The sequence below is a fragment of the Bombus vancouverensis genome, chromosome 6 (assembly GCF_051014615.1).
Source record: "Bombus vancouverensis nearcticus chromosome 6, iyBomVanc1_principal, whole genome shotgun sequence".
In the NCBI taxonomy this organism is placed as follows: domain Eukaryota; kingdom Metazoa; phylum Arthropoda; class Insecta; order Hymenoptera; family Apidae; genus Bombus; species Bombus vancouverensis.
Genome location: NC_134916.1, coordinates 16185332 through 16205902, shown reverse-complemented (window position 1 = coordinate 16205902; position 20571 = coordinate 16185332). Strand labels below are relative to the sequence as shown.

Below are 20571 nucleotides of genomic sequence, written 5' to 3'. Positions count from 1 at the left end.
TATTACATTTATGCTTATCACATTTGTAATTTTTTTTTGTAAACGCTTCTCTTTGGCAACTGTTTCTGAACGCATAAATGTGCGGAGTTAAACAAATTAATTTTACTCATTGTAATAATATAATTTTATGCAATATTTTTTTTTATTTAATTATATTGTATAGATAACTGTAAATATACAAATACAAGAAAATATTGTACAATGCATTCAAAGCATTTAATATTAAAATGATTTTTAATATGTATGTTGGTATAAATGCAAGAATAAAATGTAAGAGCAAATATTATAAACATAATGGAATAAAATAAATCCTCTTTATATTCTTTAATAATTTGTATTAGAAATGAGAATGATAATATAATTTAAGATCATAATCTATAGCCTTTTTACTATTGATATTCAATTTAATACTTTTACTTTAGAATAAGATATTTATGTTATACATGAAAATTTATTTATATTCACACACAGTCACATCTTAAATCATCCTATGTATTAAGTAGATAAGCAGTACAAAATACTTATTAGGAAGCTACCTGATTTAAGTCTGAGAATAGATGCATGAAAAATACACTGATCTTATATACACAATTACTGCACGAGTACTGTTTTATTTCTGTGACAAGCTTCTTGTCTCTTAACACTAAACCTGCCGACACTTCGTGTATACCTATTCCTACCGTGGCCGGTCAAAATAACCGGTGATTAAAAAAATAATAGTTTTTATGATTTAACTTAAATAATGGTTAATTTATAACTAAATGTATATAAAATGATGAACTTTTATAAAATTTTGTCGAAATTTACTTTTGTTTAATTTCAATTATAGACTTAAATGGAATTACACTTTTATTTATACAGAGATATATCTTATTCAACGTTGCTGCATTTTTTACAAATTATCTTATTATCAAATGTACATTTGCCGCATAAATATTTCCCGCATCTTAAACAAATTTTCGTAATTTTGTAACCTTTACCATTTTTTTCTTGCAAGTTTTTTGTAGCAATGAATCTGAACTTGTTGATAGTTTTATTCGCAATATCTTCATTCTTGATCTCTGTCGTGCAAAAGATGTTAAAATAGTTAGTTAAAATATTATGAAAAAGAATCAATCATATAAAATATAATTTAAGATATTCATTTTTACCTAGTCAGCCTTTAAAATCATTCGTTGTTCTGTCAAACCTAAAACAGCTATAGCCAAGTAGTCGTAAAAGGTTACTATCTCTATCAGGCTACAAGATTACGGGCTCTCATTTGAGGCATTAAGAGAGCCCGTAAGAGCATTAAGAGAGGAATAATTAGAATTCCATGGTATTTCATGGGATTTTGATCGTCTAACAGTAAGAGAAAGAAATAAATTTCGTAAATATTGTAAAATTGATAATCCAGAAAAAATAAGAATTTCGGAGTCAAGAGTACGGGATTGACGTTGTGAATAAATGTGCACAGGCACGCAAGTTTACATACATTTATTCTGTTCTCTTTATTACATATAATATATGTTTAGTTAACCCTACCATTGAAGAGAATCTATAGCTGAATAGAGTGAAAAATAGCGCGATCACGTAATGAACCGAAACGCCAAGAGACATTGCACTCACAGAAACTCGACGTCCAAATTCATCGTAACACGATTTACTGAAAAATTCAAGAAACTGGCAAAACTATTTTCAACTAATCGATCGTATAATAACATAAAGGAGAAGATGATACAAGCATGCGATTCCTGCGTAAGTTAATTCATTGCCAATATTAAAATTTTAAGGTATACTTCCTTCCAGTACAATTAACTCGATATCTTTATACGAATTACGTATATACCATTGCTAACAATAATTCTTGTATACTCTCAGATCGTTTACTTTATATCGTTACTTTTTTTTTACGTAGAAATTTGATTAGTAATTATATAGTTATGATTAAAATAAAAAAGTTTTTCAATCTTATAGATTCAGTATTAAAATAGATTTATTCTAATTAAATTTTAACTAAATACGAACCATCCAATGTTGGTATTATCACCTTTTATTATCTAGTCTCGTTCGTTAATTGTACGCATTTTTCATTTCATTCTAACAATCATAATTATAAATTTCTTAGCGACCGTAATTATAAAAGAAAATAACGATCCATAATGTATATATACGAAAATTATAATTATTATCATAGACATCGTTACTGTTCTCTCTCACGTTCAGTGACTACGCCTGTACGTCTGAAGGAAAATAAAATATATGATAAATGTAATATGTGCCCCACCGGACAATTCAGTCACGGACACCTGTATATCATCGTTATGCAAAACATGTGAATTGCCGATCACCAACTTCTCATTACGTCCTAAATCTAGCTTTACAGATGTTCGTCGAAGGTTCGAAACATTCGAGCTAGACGTGGAAAAATAATCTATTGTTGCAAACGTCGTATGTTAGTATTCCGCACACTCGTACGTATTTACATACATACATGTACACACGGGACACGTTCCATTCAATTGTTCCTTTCATATAGTCTAAAACTTTCGAAAATCGTGCTGCTTCGAAATTAATCGATGTCGAACGAATAGATTGATTTTTCCATTTTCCTTCTTCCCACTCTCTTTGTCGTTTTCTTTTTTACTGTATTCCCTTTTGATCGATTTTTCAATGATATTACACACGTATCACGTAAAATCTAGTTGAACACAAGGAAGTGCGAAGTTGAGTATTTGAGCAATAGATCTTTTTTTCTTTTTTGATTAGAATTAGTGATTTGATGGAGTGTTTCGAAGCCACGACGTTATTTTACACAGCATTCCTCTCGAAACAGCATAATTGTCGATTAATAAGTTCTTTAACATGTATCGAACGAAAAGAATATCGCAGCATTTCTCGTCTGCGCGAATTTCTACTGACGACGGATCCACGTGTTTCAAGACACGTGATAATTAACATCGAGATACGTCGAAATATTGCAATTTCTGTGAAAACTATTCGACAGAATTGCATTTAATGTCCTCCTTAGACTATTGTCGAAAAATCGGTAACTTGTCAACGTTTTTATCCGTCGTTTAGTTACAACGAATTTTGTTTCTTTCTTCAACAAAAGGAAAATTAAGATCACAAAAGGTATCGTTTTTCTATATATATGTATATAGAATGCAATCACACCTGTGCTACCTACTAAGAATAACTCTATGTCGATCCTCGCGTACATAAATACCACGTTTTGTTTTATTTTTATCCTTAATCATTCCATCGGTTGATACAGTGAGCGGAATATAGGATGTCTCTACGGTATTGCTCTTCTCGGCTCGTTTCAAAAATTTACTCGTCCTTGTTCTATTTGCACAAGATGCAGCACACCTGATTAACCAGAAACATGTATCGTACGACACAATCGTTCGCGCATACCGTAGAATTATTATACGGAAACTCGCATTGTCCGCTTTCATTCTCTCTCCGTTATTCTCGATATTACGAAGTTTAAAAAAAGGAACAGACCAACCGAACTCTTCTGCGTTCTTCGATCAACTAAATTTCTATTAATTAACAGATACAAAATTTAGATCTGTTATTATCGATTTAATGAACGCTGTACGATTACGAGAAAGCGATGGACGCTCGAAGTCGGATGTCGGATGATGGTTGAAGATATAACCGGAAGAAGATACTGCACTAACCAGCACGTAAATGAACCCGCGTGTTCTTCGTCGCCGATTATATCAAGCTTCTAGAATGTTTAAGTGGAAGTCAGAACGTTTTTCTTTATGACGTCATAAAAACATAAACGCGTGCGAGTATGCATATGAAAGTTCATCGATGGAAGAAACGATTTTTGATATCGTAAAATCACACGTTGCTAATTCCTTTATTCGCGTCGATTCTGGTACCACCTTACCAGATATAATATGTGTAAAATTGGCTTTTGGAATAACGAATCCTATAAAAAGGTGCGATTAAATATTAAAAAGTAGGATATTCTCGTCTATGACACGTGTTGACCTTTTAATCGTTAATGATGCTCGTTTCGCAACGACGGTACGAATATAAATTTATATCGAGGTATAAAATTACAATCTGTAAACGTTGTTTAGCGTCTTTTCTTTTACTTTTTTTTATCTTTTTTACTGACCTTGCGATTAGGCACGCTAAGTTGTTTTCTTAAGTGTAGCTTAAACGTGTGACATTATTCGGATAAGTAAATTACAAAATTCGACGAATCTTCAAGAGATATGCACGAGAAGAAACAGCGTTCCAATTTTCTCTTATTTAATTAAATATTGGCCTTCGAAATTGAAACTGTTTATACGAGTCTTAGAATTATTCTTCTCGTATACAATGTTTTCGATTACCAAATCAAAACTTTTGGTACTTTAGACGGTAACGATTAATCGTATGCGAATTTTATCACTAAAACACAGTTCTAAAATTTCTCGTAGTCCCGCGGCTACGCTTCGAGACTACGAAATTCCATCGAAAAATACAAGTATATCTTACTTAGTACGATTGCAGGTTGAGTGCAGTACTAGTTTCTTTAGCGTGAATCACGCTAAATTCCTATAAGACTTCACCGTAAAGTGCAGGTCTCTTAAACCTTCGCTGCAGCGTCCTTTCGTTCAATTTCTCTCTAACGTGTACAATTCGCTTTCTACCTGATTATCCTTCACGCGTGTTTGCACGTTGCAATCGCGTCGTGTGATTTTCAGATGTAGTCACGTAGAAAGAGTCTGTGGTAAAATCGTGGTCTGACATTGCCGTTTGCTTTTCTCTTTTCTTATACGTCAGAACAGTACAGCAAATTTGTTCATTACAGTTTACTTTCAATTGCTTGTTTACGAAAAAACCAAAGACTGGTTCAAGCATATTTCATGCGCTAGAAAAGAAAATATTATAGTTGTTTGTATCTGTAATTCCTTAACTATAGATCTTTCTTCCTCTATTTTCTAGATCTCTTTCAGATTTCTCACGTCCTTGCAATCGATACCATCTAAGATCTTTAGATGTAGATCCTGCTTCGAACGAACGTAATTATCAGTTCATTAACGTTTTATTAAAAAGGTACGCGATTTACATCCGAAAGTCTTGGTATGGTATTCATTCACTTGACCTGTTTACTACAATTAATTAACTCTGGAGGATGATAACACAGTGCATATGTAATATTCGCTTTCGTTACTGCCAAAAGATACGAGTGATTAACAGAAAGGCAGCACGCGGAATATAATATTGAAATATAACGTATCGAAATTTATTTATAGCAATATTACAATATAGGTAGAAATAGAATATACTTTTTATAGTATAAGTTTACGTATAATTACGTTTTCCGTTATTTGTAAATTTTTTATTTCATCCCAATTAATAATGAATAAAATATCTAAAATTTGTCTGTACCAAACTTAGAAGAAGAATCTGTAAAATTTATAATTCATAAATTTGCTTACACAAGTTCAAGGTATATAATACAGATAGATTGTAACACTCTTACTAGTATAATAAAATGAAGTTTAATACGTACTTTTTTTTTTTAGTAATTTTAGTATAGTTACAGTTAGTTTTGGAGATGCATGTATCTACAGTGTAAGTACACATTCATGTTATAAAAGTTTGCTACAGTGAAATAACGAGTATTTCATGTAAGATACTTTTTTCTTCTATATTTATTCATAGTTTCTTCTAATATATTTGAATATTATGGATATCGTTCCAATACATTTGGATAGAACAGAATATCATACCATGTATACATACATTTCAAAATATTTCATTTTCAGAATATTTATAATAACTTTGAACCTATATTTTAATATGGTCTAATGTCATTTTTCGTTAACAGAACTTATAAAACAAGATAAGAGAACTAATAACTTTTTATCAATTGTTCGTAGAAATAGTTTACGTTATCGGATAGTTATCGAGGATAATCTCGCATAGTCAAATATAGTTTCCTAATGGATTACACTCTGGATAATATGAATTATGTAAGATTGGAATTTATCGAATGAAAATGGATGAAAATAATACGCCAAATTAATGTAAAGTTATTAGTTCTAAACGTTTTATCGATCTTTTAACACATTTTGAATATGCTAGTTTATAAAATATTAATAATGTAAATTTTTAGCATAACATATTAGGGATTTAAAACGCTATGTTAATGCTTAAGCTACAAGCAGATAACGGAAAGTTTGTATTGATAATCTAAAAATAAAGTGTGCGCTTAAATTATTACAGATTCAACATAGCCCCAAGCCACCTAATCGTGTGTGAACCACACATCAATTGATTATTAATGTAATCTATTAATCGTTGGTTTTTACAAACCACTGTTTTAAAAGCTACTTCAGTATCTCAGTTAAAATATATTATGCTCAAAAAAAACTGAAGACTTCCCTAAACAAATTAATGTATGACTGCTTCATTTATTTTCTCTATAAATTTCTTTTATACTAATACCTTGACTTAGCAATATCTTAAAAGATTAAACTTCTTATTAGACATAATATATTATAATGATATACTATCCAAATAATTATTTTGTTGCCATATAAAAATATTAACTTTGTTCAAATTCTTTATTTTTCAAAATATCAACACTTTCGAAATCAAGTTGTAATTTTCACGAATAATACGTGCATTTCTACGAACTTATATTTTCCCACTTTTTTTTTTTTTTTTTTTTAATAAAATATCTCTGCTTTATTGTTGAAAGAAATAACAAAATTTCAAAGCAAATTTGTATTTAAAAGAAGTTTACACTACGTGCTCCTTTCTCTTTATGTTGATTATATATTTTGTTTTTGCGATTGGCAGTAACAAAAGTAATGAGAATAAAATGTAGCACCGATATTCTATACAGAAAAAGATGATATCAACAAAATTTTCGTTATACTTGCATCGCGCTGCAAAATTTCGAGAAAATTTCAACAAATACAATTGTAAATAAAATTAAAAGAAAATATTTCCAATTACAGTATTTACAATAAATATTTAAACATAATAGGAAGCTTTCTATACTTCCACTTCATATTAGAAAAACTGTACGTACATATATCCGAGTAAAAATAAAAGATTTTCAAATACAAGTAATTTAAAATAAATTCGAACAAAGCATTTGTTAAATACAAAGCTTTCGTACAAATTAAATGACTACTTCATTTCATCATTGTTTTATTACAACTTGTAGCTAAATTAAATTCAGCTATTAAAAAATAAAAATGGAGGTGGTCAATATTTAAACGAAATTATATACCATAAAAAGTGATGCAAGTGTTGATGCAAGTATCATCGGTATGTTACGACGCTTATTATGGAACGCATTTATAAACGTGGAAAAAGTTATTTAACTTGAAAATAACCACCTTGCCATTTATTAACAGTACTCGTATTATCTTTACAGAAAATGTCGCGCATTCGCGAAGGAATAGGAGAATAACGGTGAGTCAGAAAACGCAGTATAGAAAGACCTTGTATTCGTATATAGAACACTTAAAATACTTTTTTTTTAACTCTTATGTTTATACCTCAATATAGCTATGGATACCTCTTCCATCGCTCTATATCGTGCATTCATTTCTTTCATTTGCTCGCATGTTACGTCGTTTATTCGAAGAATATACTGTTTCATTATCGTTGTTAGGCGTGTGTACCAGCGGAAATTAAATAATGAATAGCGCTGTTTGGATATTTGGGCTGTAAAAGGTCAAGGAAAAACAGGCTCACGAAAAGTTAGCTACTTGGTCTCTTTAGTTTCACCTTCTTCTGTGGGGAGCTTGCTTGTAAGCGTATATTTACACCACGTCTCTTCACTTGAGGGTTGTTCTCCATAAAATTAGTTTGATCCGATGACGCTACAGATGCTGGTATAAAAATTAATATTTTATAATTTTTAATAAAATACCATTACTAAAAATTACCGAGTTTGTTTCAAGAAAAAAGAATATAACTAACCTTGTTGTAACCACCTAACTTGTGTGGCTGGCCCATATCCTTTAACATTTCGTGCTGCTATTCTAAATATTATGGCCGGTGTTCGAGTAGTATCAACATAAGCGGCACTAAGGGAACTATTAGATACCGAACAAGAATTGTTTGTACCGCAATAAAATTTTGTAAATGTTAGGTTCGAATTCGACGCCGTTGTCTTTGGTTCTCCGTTATTATTTGGTGCGGTATTCGCCATTGCTATGTAGGCAGAATATTCTAAAATGGGTCCATCATTTCTGTTAGGTGGTGGTTCCCATGAAATATGAGCACCGTCTGCCGTTTTACTAATTTTTATAGCGCTAGGTGCCCCGGGGAATCCCGGGACATATGTTCTGAACGCCGATACCTTAAATAAAAAGATGTTACATGAAGTTATATATCTTTATTTTAATGTCCGTACTTGCAATTGTTTTACTTACCTCACTCCAATCACTTTGTCCACAACTATTCACAGCAGCAATTCTAAGTTTATAAATGGTTCCCTGTTCTAAAGGAACCTTTGTTCTTCCTTCAAAAACATCCATAGTTAATGGTTGCGTTATATCTAAAGGTTCGTCATTAGGTAAGTAATAATGTTGTACAGTAAATCGTGATTCCTGTGTTACTCCTACATCATACCATTCTTCTTCTTTTTTCTCTTTTTCAGTCTACGAAAAAAACGTTAAAAATCACTTATATACGAAAAAAGTTAGCTGCAAATTGTAATCTAAGATATGCACTTTTACCTGTTCAGCCTTTATTTTTATTGGTTGTTCTGCCGAAACTAAGGCAGCTGTAGCCAATGTAGTTAATGCCGTGGAATCATCTCCATTTTCTGTTCTAGTGCCATTCATCTTTTCTTGTTTCAAACTTTCTTTTTTGATAGGTTCGTCTTTTATTTCCACTTTCATTGGAATTACTGGTTTTTTAATATCCATTTCCTTCTCAAGAATACTAATACTATTGACAGATGGTGCTGGCGGTTCAAGAATCTTTGCTTGTTTCATTGGCTCGTCAGGTTGTTCTAATTTTATTTGCATGATGGATGTTGTGATTGGAATATTAACAGTGGTAGAAGTTGAACAAGAATCTGTAACCATTGGTTCATCGTTGTCCTCTAATGTTTCCATTGGAGTTCCTTCAGGAAGATCCATTGGTGGCTCCACAGCCTCATCTTTAATTTTTTCTAAAACTTGAGTTTCCTCTTGAGAGAGCTGTGATAAACTATCTTCAGGTGATAAATGTTCAGGAACAGATGGTTTCTCAGACTCAGAAGCATATGTATCTACTGCCATTAATTTTATATCATTGTTTTCAATCTGTTCACTTTCATCATTTTCTGGCAGTTCCATAGCATCTGGCATGGATGCTTCCTCTGATGAAGCTTCTATTGGATCTTGCATACTAGAAATTTCAGGTTTTATTTGTGCTTCTTCAACTGATGCATCATTCATATCTTGCATATCAGTTTCATTTGCTGGTTCTGATTCATTAGAAACTTCAATAGGTATGTCATTTTCGTCTGGCTGAGCATCAATGGAAGGTTCTGGATCTACTGGAATATCTTCTGCAGCGCTTGTAGAAACAGGAAGTTCAGATGCTCCTTCTGACAAAGTTTCTGGATCTTTTATAGAAGACTCGTCCATATGAACAGCTTCCACTGGTGCTGCATCTGTATCTTGCTCCATACTTACAGAGTCCACAACTTGTGGATCTTCTTGGTTCTCCAACACCGGATCTTCCGCTAAATCAATTTTATCGTTCTCTTCGTCATCATCAGACAGAAGAAGATCTGCTGGACCATCAACTTGAGGAATTAAGAAGTTACCATCTCTATCAATTTGCATTGATTCACCAGCTCCCATTTGAGAAACCAAAGCAGCTGCTGTGGTAGTTTCATCACCATTACAACTTTCATCCATTTTACCATCTCCTGCTCCACCATCATCTGTAGATACCATGAATGATAAATCACCAGAAGGTTCTTGAACTGGATCTATTAAACCTGCCTCTGCAGCTAATGCAGCTAATGCTGCATCAGTGGTAGCAGGACCATCAGATGTAGATGCTAAAGAAGCTGATGGTTGTTTTTGTGATGGGACAAATAACATTTTACTTGTATCTATTGTCTCTGATGCACTTGAAGTAGTCACTATTGTGCTACTTGTAGGCATGAGAGTAACCGTTTTTGCACCTATTCCTCCAGACATTTGTAATGTTACAGGCTTACCAGATACTGTGACAGTCTCTGGCGTTTTCTGTATTTGTGGCATGGTAACAATCTGACTCTTTCCAGGATTAAAGATAGCTTGTGGGCTTCCTTTAGTTGTAATAGTTACCGTTTTTGGAACACCACCTTGGCCTGGAACTGTAATAGTAATCGGTTTTCCAGTAGTGCCACCACCCATTGCACCAGATGACACAACGATCATCTTTACTCCTTGTTGATTTGTTACGTGATTAGTAGCTGATAAGGGTAAAACATTTACAGGTGTGGTAATATTACCCGTTTGTCCACTGCCAGCTTGGGATGTAGTTACGGCTTGTATAGTTCTTAAATTAGATCCCGTTGTAACTACTATTATTTGATTACGGCCAACTAATCCACCATTACCACCAGGTTTGGTAATCATTATCGTTTGTTTACCGCTAATATTTTGCCCTTTGCTCATTGCAACGATGTTAGATGTTTTCATAGTTGTAAGAATTTTAGATCCCTGTACAGTATTCGGATTTACTAATCTCAATATTTTAGCCCCCTGATTAAGTGGCTTTGCACCTGTTGCTTGAACAGTCTTTCCTGGGATGAGGCTTACTTTAGGCACAGTTGCTACCATTGCTTGTGCTGTTTTAAGAAGATGTACTATCTGGGGTTGACCAGATATATTTTGCCCTGGTTTTTGTAGGATAATTTGTTTACTTTGTTGTGGTGAAGCAGTTCTCAATACTGTTGCTCCAGGGGCAGCGAAACGTATTTGTTGGCCTGGTTGTACATTTTTCATCCTAATTGTATTAGCTGTAGTTTGTGGAAGAATTGGTACATTGTTCATGCTTATTTTTGGCGTAGCAGCAGCTGCTGCTGCTAAGGCAGCAATTCCTGACATAGCAGCTGGTGTTTGACCTGCCACTGTAGTATTAGAAGTTGGAGCTTGTTCAGTAGCAGTAGTTGCTGTTGGCGTCGTTGTAACTAAGGGAGAACGAATTCTGATAAGATTTCCGGCTACTCTTGGTGTCAATGGACTCGATGGTTTTGTTACGCTTTGTGATGGTACTGGTTTTTGAACTGGGCTTTGCACAGTTGACTGAACTCGGACCGGAGTTTGTGGAGGTATGGACGGTCTAATAGTGGTTGGAGTTTGTGGAAGCTCAGGAGCAGCAGTAACAGGTGAAGATGTAGCAGAATCAGTTGCAAGAGTAACCATTGCCGATGTCGTAGTAGGTGTTGCTGTGTTTGCTGGAGTGCTGACTGTAGGAAATGTTCCAGTTGTCGCTGAAGGCTTACATTTTTGTATTTGCAATATGTAGTACTGTGCAGATGGAACTGGTGTCCATTGAATTTCCAGTGCTTGCAAACTAGCCCTAACTAAATTCAATTTCGATGGTGCAGATGGTTTACCGACTTCGAGGTACCATAAATCTTTACAACAAACCTGAGGATAAAAGTAAATCATATTTTATAGCAGATAAAAGCATTCTCGAATTAAAAATAAATTATAAGGACTAACCCTAACCTGATTGTTCCAAGCTTTGCGATATCCATCTCGACCAGACCACACATAAAGTTTATTATGCATTCCAATCGCACAGTGACCAGCACGTGCACGAGGAACATTTTCCTCCAAAGTATCAACTGTTAACTGTTCCCATGTCCAAGTTTCTAAAATAATGTTGTCAATTACGAAATCATGCATTAACAAATATAACATCAACTTACCTATATTTAAACAAGCCAACGTGTTTGTGCATTTCCACTCTTTTTCATGTGTTGCAACTTTAACATCATCAACAACAAGTGGTACCCATCCTCCAAAAACGTACATTCGATGACCAATTAAAGTGGCAGTATGAAGAGAACGGGGTAATGGAATAGGTCCATGAACCACTGGTTTGTGCCAAGTCATTGAATCAACATCAAGATACCATAAATCACCCAAACGACAGCCACTCATACCACCATAAATCACTAAACAGGTTTTTCCTGTCTTACTATCAGTATAAGACACTCCAGTATGAGACTCTCTAGGTGGTGGTGCATGCCCATTTGTTTGTGGTACATCCCAAACTGTTCCTCCATTAGGAAGTAGTTCAAGGGTATATAGGTCATTTAAATATCTTGGTATATTATTCTTATGATCCTCACTGTCATTAGCCAGTCCTCCAAAAAGAAAGACTCTATTACCAATAAGGGTGAAACTATGTCCTAATCTAGGACATGGTGGGGAATCATTTTCCGGTGGTCTGGGTCTCAATTTTTTCCATTCCCATCTAACTGCTTGAAGTTCATAAAGCTCATCTGAATACTTTCCATATTCAACCATACCACCAAAAACCAAAATACGGCTTCCATCAACAACAAATCCATATGCAGCACAGCCAGGTGGAATATCACCTTTTGTCGATGGTACAAACCATTGATTAGTTGCTGCAAAAAGTAATAATGTGTATAAGTAGGAAAAAATTTTTCAGTACATGATATACATTTGTAATGAATTAAAAAATCTTTAATTATTTGAATATGTTACAGAAATTTATATAATTTTTATTTGTAAACAAAACTTTTAAATAAATTCATAGAATGATATTAATCAACTTAAAAACTAAGAAATAATGTTAAATTTATTAAATATTTATAATATAAAAAATCTTATATTTATATATTTAGAATTACATTTTTATTAAGGTATATTATTATATTTATTATCTTTATGTCATATAAGTAACTTGAATAGTATCACTAAGGGAAACATTTCAAAATTAAGTACAAAATATTCGTTACAGTACGCATGCGTATAATTGTTGGCAACATAGTAAAAGAAATGCTATACGCATTCATGATATGGTAAAGATGTGAAAACCTAAAATGAAAGAGTGGGAGGAGAAATAGGAACAGAAAGAAAAAAGAAAAGGAAGGGTGAAGCGTGAACGTGGAATGACGGGAAACGCGGCGCGTTGCATATCGTGGTGGGGCGTATAAGACAGCAATGGCCGCTCCCGTGCGTATAAACATGAAAAATGACAGATCGCACTAATTCTACGCATGAAATTAACCCAATGTCTAACAAACAAGACTTATAAAGACACGTATAGTAAAGGTACATTTAATGTATATGGAACATATGATAATAAGACATCTGACATAAACAAAATTCATGGTTTTCACGATGATCCGGCCGGTGACCGTTTTGTCAATGTATGCCGCCATCTTGGATCGCGGGAATCATCAAGAACGGCGCGAAAGACGCACAGCAAGGAAGCAACTTACTCGTGTTATAGACATGAAGCTCGTCAACAATGCCCTCATTTCCACCGCCGAAAACGACCATAAGGTCCTTAAGAGCAACTGCCCTGTGTCCATGCCTAGGTCTTGGCTGGGGTCCGGACGGATTTGTGATCCGCTTCCACTTTAGCATGGGTGCCGCCATGATGACCATCGATCACATCATTTTTTCATACCGCGCAGCTATGCACCCACCGTGTTACCCCTAGAGCAGTGCAACGCCCGATGGTTTCAATGATAGTGTGTCTTTTTCTTCAAACTTTTCTATCTTCGATGTCCACGATACAACAGTTTGGATAACTTCGAAGGTTCACACACCCAACGAGAACTTACTACTTCTTGATATTCTTAGCACTGTCAATATCGTACGTCTTGATTATAACCTACCTTCGGCTATTGTTCTTTATTAATTAATTTGACTTAACAAAATGGTCCATACAAATATAAAGTCAGATGAATTTTTTTCGGTGGGAATCATGAAAATTCTACGCGATTTAGAAGACGTCTGTAACGTAACACGTACACAGAACGCACACCGTGTATTTACGTTCACGATGTTTACGGCACTGATTTCATGTCTTCTAGTGTGCTCACTCAGTATTCATCAATGATCCACCCCCGAATATATTTTTCACGCTACTAAATTATTATTATAGTTAAATAATGGTTTTTTAATGTTATATTTTAATCTAAATCTATTCCGTACAGTTTCTTATAATATTTGTAAAATAAGTTTATCTGTTCGTTACTTTTAAAGATTTCACAAACCAACAAAAAACGACGCAACAAAAGAATTCCCTATGTATCCAGATTTCCCTAGATAATCATAATACAAATTTGTTAGATATGATAACTATGTGATAAGAAATTTGTAATATTTACTGTAAGAATATATTACCGTCCATAATTTTGTGATTCGTACAAGCGAGCACTATATATTTAATGCACTATTGTATGAAATTTGTCCTACAATCGCATATATTACCAGATATGACTAGAGAGATCGCCGATGTAATGTTAAAAAAGTCGGGCAAAAAATGCTCGCTAGGAATATAGGCTTCTAGCGGCCAGCGGCCAAACTATACGCACATTTCTTCTTCGGTGATCTTGATAGGAGAAACATGCGTATTCGCGACAAGAGGGGAAATGTGCATTCCTACCACACATCAGCGAAGGGTAAGGCCAACAAAAAATAAACATTTCTTAAAAGTTTAATGAAATATTAGAAATAAATTGCTTTTTTTGCATTGATTACAGAAACAACAATCAGGATAATCACAGAATAACAGCGGCAACCATCTTCTTGGAAATGATTATTATAAAATAATTATATAAAATGTATTTAAACAGATTTTGCATAAGTCAGAGTAGTTTAACAGCATTTTACAATGTTGTTACTTTTCGTTTTCATTATCCAATCATATAAAAATCAAAAAATGAAATCAGGAAATAATTAAGAACACGCGAAATTTAAAGACGAATAGTATAAAAAAAGATCGCGAAACAACTTTTGAAAATTTTGAGAAATGATCTCAAATTTCAAGAATTATCGAGATAATATCACTTCTTACAAAATTATATTCTTCTGAAACAAAACCTATATCTTGAGGAAAAATTCTTTCGGGGCGTCGAAATTTTCAATTTCGAAAAGCTCTTAAAATGTAGCTAAAACAGCTCTTTTCATATGAAAATGACGATCAAAATGTTATAAGTGCTCATGGTATAGCGCAGCGTTGTATCACTCGTTTTTGAATTGCCACTAGCTGCCTGCATATGCACGGTTCTCCTACTATTAATGCTGGAGGAAGAAATGTGCGTATAATTGGGCTGTTTCACCACTAGAGTAGGTAATTTGTGAAACACGTTTGGCTGAATTTCTTCCATGAACATCGGCGGTCACCCTACTCATTTCTGACATTACCAACCAGCATTTATTTGAGGATTTTACATATGTTCAATAAAATGATTCATTTAACAAGATTTAGCTATTGCTTGTACGTCTTAAATATAACCATTAATATTATTGAAGTTACAGCACTGTACAAAATAATTAATATATTCTCTTCATCATTCAACCATAATTGCTCAATAAAGATAATGTGAATTATACTATAATTGAGAACTAAATTGCTTGTATCTCCCTTTATAAAAATAACATAAAAAGCAATTGACTAAAAACATTTCTAGTTATTACTTTTATTGCGTATTTTTAAAATGTAATTTACATGTCTACTGTTCCAGTATGAAATACTATTAATAACAATAATGTTACACAAACTTTTTCTCTATAAAGTAATAGAGGAAATATTTAAAAGTTATCTCTCATCATATTTACAATATCTTTTGTAATGACATATTTTTTATCTATAATACAATTGAAAAATTACAAGACACCGATATTGTATTACAATATACTGTATTATTTGTAACCGTAACGATAAAAATATCAAAAATTTATCGGAATTGAACAGGACTTATCCTTAAGCCGATACATTGTTTTCCGATTAGTGCAACTTCACAAACTTTGCATACTGTATCTTTAAATTGAGGTAAATAACTTGCACCGCATAATGGACATTTGACTTCTGGTTTTCCTCTGTAAATTGGAACAAACGTGCTTGCACATAATGAAAAAGGATTATGTTCGTCGTACGCTAATTGATGTTCATCCACCGGATTTTTATCGCAAGCCTAAAAAAGAAAGAAACGCGGTAATAATCTTTTCCTGTACTTTATGTGAGATGGTTAATATACACGAAAGTATACATACCAGCAAAATCTTTCTAACTTGTTGTGCTAATTCAGGTTTAGGTCCCAATTCAAGTAATCTTCTTGCGAACGAAGCCGCAGTTTTGTAATTTTTTAATTTGAAGAACATATTTACAGCTATCCTTAGAGTGAGAATCTGGTGAACAGGTTGTAAATTGCAATGTGTAAAGTAGGCTGCCATTTCACAGATTCGTTTTTGTTCAGCTAAAGTAGCTTTAGGTAGATTTTTCCTTTCAGTCTCCATTTTTAAACCTAGAACATACTCTCTACAAATTTGAATCAATTCCTGTGCTTCTATAATATCTTGCCTCGTGTCAACAACCAATAATGGCACACTGAGTAGAATCGCTTGCAATTTTTCTATCGCTTCTGGAAACTTGCCGCCAGTTGTCAAATGATAGCATACTTGAAGTCGTTGAACTAAATCGGTAAGATGCAATCCGATTGCAGGGAGACTGCTTTTTGGATTTGTATCTTTCAAATTTCTTTGAGGATATCCATATAAAGAGGGTATATTGGGTAACGACGCAAATGATGTTCTAGCGCGTACGAATGTATTCATGAAAAGACTTTGATATGCTTCAAATTCAACTACACCAACTTGATCATTTAGCAATCTAAATGCTGTTTCTAGTGATCCAGCTAGTACATGATCTACAACGAATTGCGAATTGTTTATCCAATGTTGAGTTGGTGATATTCCCTTAGTTGGCGGTGAATAATAGCCGTCTTCCGTCGCAGCCACTGGAGTTTCGAGTTCCGGCGGCAAATCTACGTCCTCCACATCCCATCCTGCACTTTCTTCGCCCTCAGGAACGTTTTCATTTTCGATAACTTCCTCCTCGTCTATTCCTAACTCTTCGTCATTGCCCCACCCTTCAGCAGGTACAGCGTTATCGTCTTCCGGAGCCAACGCAGCAGCTACCTGACTCTTTCCACGCGACATGACCGCTCCCTCGAAGAAACCTTTTGATACTGTTAATAGTGGCCAGTTGTTTTCGGCCTGTTGAATCGGTACCGGAGGTCGAAGATATTCTGCTCCTTGTTCAAGAGCAGAAAGTTCTTCACTCATAGAACTATATTGAACGTCGTCTTCTGGAGATGATATACCATGAATTTTCTCAGTTACATAAGCTAACGAAGCTTGACCAGAATTCTGTAACATAAAACGGTAAAAAATAAGTCGTGGGAGTAAGAAAAATTTGAATATAAACTGAGTTATATAAATACCCACACGCAATATTTTTGCACGTTCATAAACGTCGCCAAGTAACAAGCTACCCTGATATTGCCCAGAAACGTCTTTCCTAATTTCTGCAATTTTTATCATCTTACGTAATTTCTCTAAATTACCAGTTATAAGATACAGGAACGCTAATTTTTCAAAATTCTTAGTTCTCTGATAGCACATTTCGACAACTTGATGATTGCCTTGTAACAGGGCAGCCTGGGCCAAGCTTTCCCAATTGGATTTTTCATCAAGCGATCTCGCGGCTTCTAAAGCGACTTCGATATTTCCGCATTCGAGGGCAAGGCCAAATCTTGTTCTTTCATCTTTAACAAAGTGCAAAGCAACCTCGGGATATCCCTTCTGTTGCAAGTATGCAATTATAGATTGACCAACGAGATTTGCGTTACGAACCATGTGCAAAACATCTTCGTATTTCCTATTGATCAAGGCCAATTTAAATTTATATTCAGTTGGATCTATTCGAAGAATCCTTGGTCTGCATTCTCTGTCCAAGCAATAAACTTGATTGCCTTTAACTCGCGTTACATATATCGGGAGGTCTAATGTGCGTATAATACCATGATCACCATTGTTGATTGCATATTTGATGTGATTGCTAGTGGTGTAAATGAACACTCCTGAGTCGTCCCAAGCTCCCGACTTTACCCTAGTGTTTTCGTGTACAGAGCACAAGGATTCCAGACGTCGATTACAAATGTTAACATTATGTTTCGAGAGTAAAGCGACGTGAGACATATCGCTAGACCACACGACATATTTACACTTCGAAATTTTTACTTCGGCTAATGTTCTTTTCTGTTGAACGTCAAAGAGCGTTACTTGATCAGCATCACGTAAAAGGAGCATTCCAGTACCAGCGTAAAATATTTCGTCACAGTTTGGGATCTGCACCTTTTTTGTAATTTCGTTCTTCAAATTTTTAATGACCAACTGCGATAAATAATCAAAAAATGTTTATAAAATTTCGTTATTTTAAAGAAGATAACGTTTCACCCTGAATACATACCGAATACGCCCTATCTAACACCGCAAAACGATTTCTGGCAACCCAGATGGCAGTGACACCCGAAGCCCGCTTCGCATCGGCATCAGTGTTTGGATCACCTTCGCGCGGTATCAAATATAGATCGTAAGTGCTATTTTCGACATTATTAGCTGATCTAGTACAGATTAAAACAGCGTTCTCAGCTTGATTATACGACATGCTATAAGGAGGTGTCTTTCCACCTCCTCGGATTTGCATAATAGATGTATCTTTTGAAGTAGTGAAGTCCAATTTTCTAAGAAACCGTTCTTTCACGTAATAAAGAACGTTTCCGTATACAGCATATGCGGGACGTTCTCTTTCTAATTTGAAAATAATCATTCCAGAATCATGACCAGCAGCAAACAGATTCAATGTAGGATGTGCTGTGATGACCCAAAATCTCTCGTGTTCTCTTCTAAATGTGTGCAAACAAGTACGTTTAGACATATCCCAAACGCGGATACTTTTATCTTCAGAATTTGAGAGAATTAAGTCCTGTCTAGGATGGAACAAAACACAAGAGACATTATTATAATGTCCCCGACAAGTATCAACCTCCCAAGCTTTGGCATCATTCATTCTCCACATTTTAATCTGACGATCATCTGCTCCAGAAACAATCAGAGGCAATGTTGGATGGAAGCATGCCCAATTAACACCTCTATCATGTCCATCCAGGACATGTTTTACAACAGCATCTGCTTGACCAAATAAATCTGTGGCTCCAGGATTTTTTAAATGATCTTCCAAGCCTCCTGGACCAGGAGCTACATTTTTCTTTCTTAATCCAGAAACATCCCATACTCTGACCGTTTGATCTAAGGAAGCCGAAACAATGATATCCTCTGTAGGATGAAACTGTGCACACATGACATAGTGATTGTGCCCAGTCAAGACACAAATGCAAGCACGGCTCTGCCAATTCCAGATACGAACAGTTTGATCGTCTGATGCACTCAAAATCCATGGGTATTCTTGATGAAATACAATTGTTCTAATATAATCTAAATGCCCCAATAAAGTAAAGAGGCATTTCCTTTGCTTATAATTCCATACTTTGATCTTATAGTCATCACCACCAGATACAAATAATGGTTGTTGATTGTGAAAACATATTCCACGAACTGGTCCATCGTGTTCATCAAATTTATCTAATAAAGTGCACATGCGATAATCCCATAACTGAATAATACCATTGTGTAAACTGTAACAGAATACATAATATTTCTGGAAATCTGAGTTTCTTAATAGTTCAAGAACAATGCAGAATTTTCCGAATTATATTAGAGTTAATAATCCTAATGTAAACATCTGTATGTGGTTGTTTTAATAACTCAATAGCTAACCGACACGGAGAATATTTATTGTTTACCTTACAAGCACCCATGGACGTTTTGGATGAAAAGAGATCCCTTTTACACGAGCAGATTTTGTCTCAAATTTTGTTAACATCTCTCAGTAAGTATTTCACAAAATTATGTTTAAAGAACCATTCCTCACTTCTAAGCCTCGCAAATTTGTCACGAATCGCGACACGTCACGACGTCATTAGCGCTGCCATGAAATACATACACATGTATAGATAGCGAATGGAACATTTATTTTATCGTATAATATATATCCTATCAAATTATGTTATTCCAAATTTTGAACATTTTTTTACTATAATTATATTTCTTTGTATTTAAATGAATCGTCTGCTTAAAATTTGTAATAGATATTTTTTAATATATTGTATGAACCGAAAGAAGAGGCTGGCCTTCACCTCTGAATCCCAATTTTTTTAATATTATACATATTTGAAGTATTTATTGAATAGAGTTCAACGATAGCAGTTTTGAGTTTAGGAATCTCTCCGCTCGAAAGTTATTATACAGAAAAGATTGCAAATTTTGTCGTGTTTTCGGAGGACCTAATTGGCCGGAAAAGATTTCAAGAATCAAAAAATGTAACTTTGCAAAATTTCTTGAAAATGACATCATTCCCTAGAATCAGCGAAATTGTGCCACCTCCCATGTTATTATGTTCTCCTGATACAAAATTGTAAAATGAGCTTAACACATTTTCGAAAAC

General features: G+C 34.3%; 2 protein-coding genes across 3 annotated transcripts; both read right to left on the bottom strand.

Annotated features, from left to right (window-relative positions):
- Positions 1 to 1461: 1461 nt before the first annotated feature.
- On the bottom strand, positions 1462 to 14001 carry Hcf (Host cell factor). 2 transcript variants are annotated; one of them, XM_076619650.1, is made up of 7 exons: positions 13436 to 14001; positions 11888 to 12595; positions 11679 to 11830; positions 8700 to 11603; positions 8394 to 8621; positions 7939 to 8320; positions 1462 to 7847 (listed from the first exon to the last, which is right to left on the bottom strand). In XM_076619650.1, the coding sequence occupies exons 1-7, from the start codon at positions 13602 to 13604 to the stop codon at positions 7717 to 7719; spliced, it is 4674 nt and encodes a 1557-aa protein (XP_076475765.1). In that variant the 5' UTR covers positions 13605 to 14001; the 3' UTR covers positions 1462 to 7716. The 2 variants fall into 2 exon arrangements, with proteins under 2 accessions (XP_076475765.1, XP_033191875.1); XM_033335984.2 differs by having other exon boundaries at positions 11685 to 11830; positions 13436 to 14000.
- A 1629-nt stretch (positions 14002 to 15630) lies between these two features.
- LOC117157730 (coatomer subunit alpha-like) lies at positions 15631 to 20049 on the bottom strand. Its single transcript, XM_033335985.2, has 5 exons — positions 19871 to 20049; positions 18478 to 19702; positions 17454 to 18401; positions 16221 to 17375; positions 15631 to 16141 (listed from the first exon to the last, which is right to left on the bottom strand). Exons 1-5 carry the CDS (start codon positions 19948 to 19950, stop codon positions 15905 to 15907), a joined length of 3645 nt encoding a protein of 1214 aa, XP_033191876.1. The 5' UTR covers positions 19951 to 20049; the 3' UTR covers positions 15631 to 15904.
- Positions 20050 to 20571: the final 522 nt, after the last annotated feature.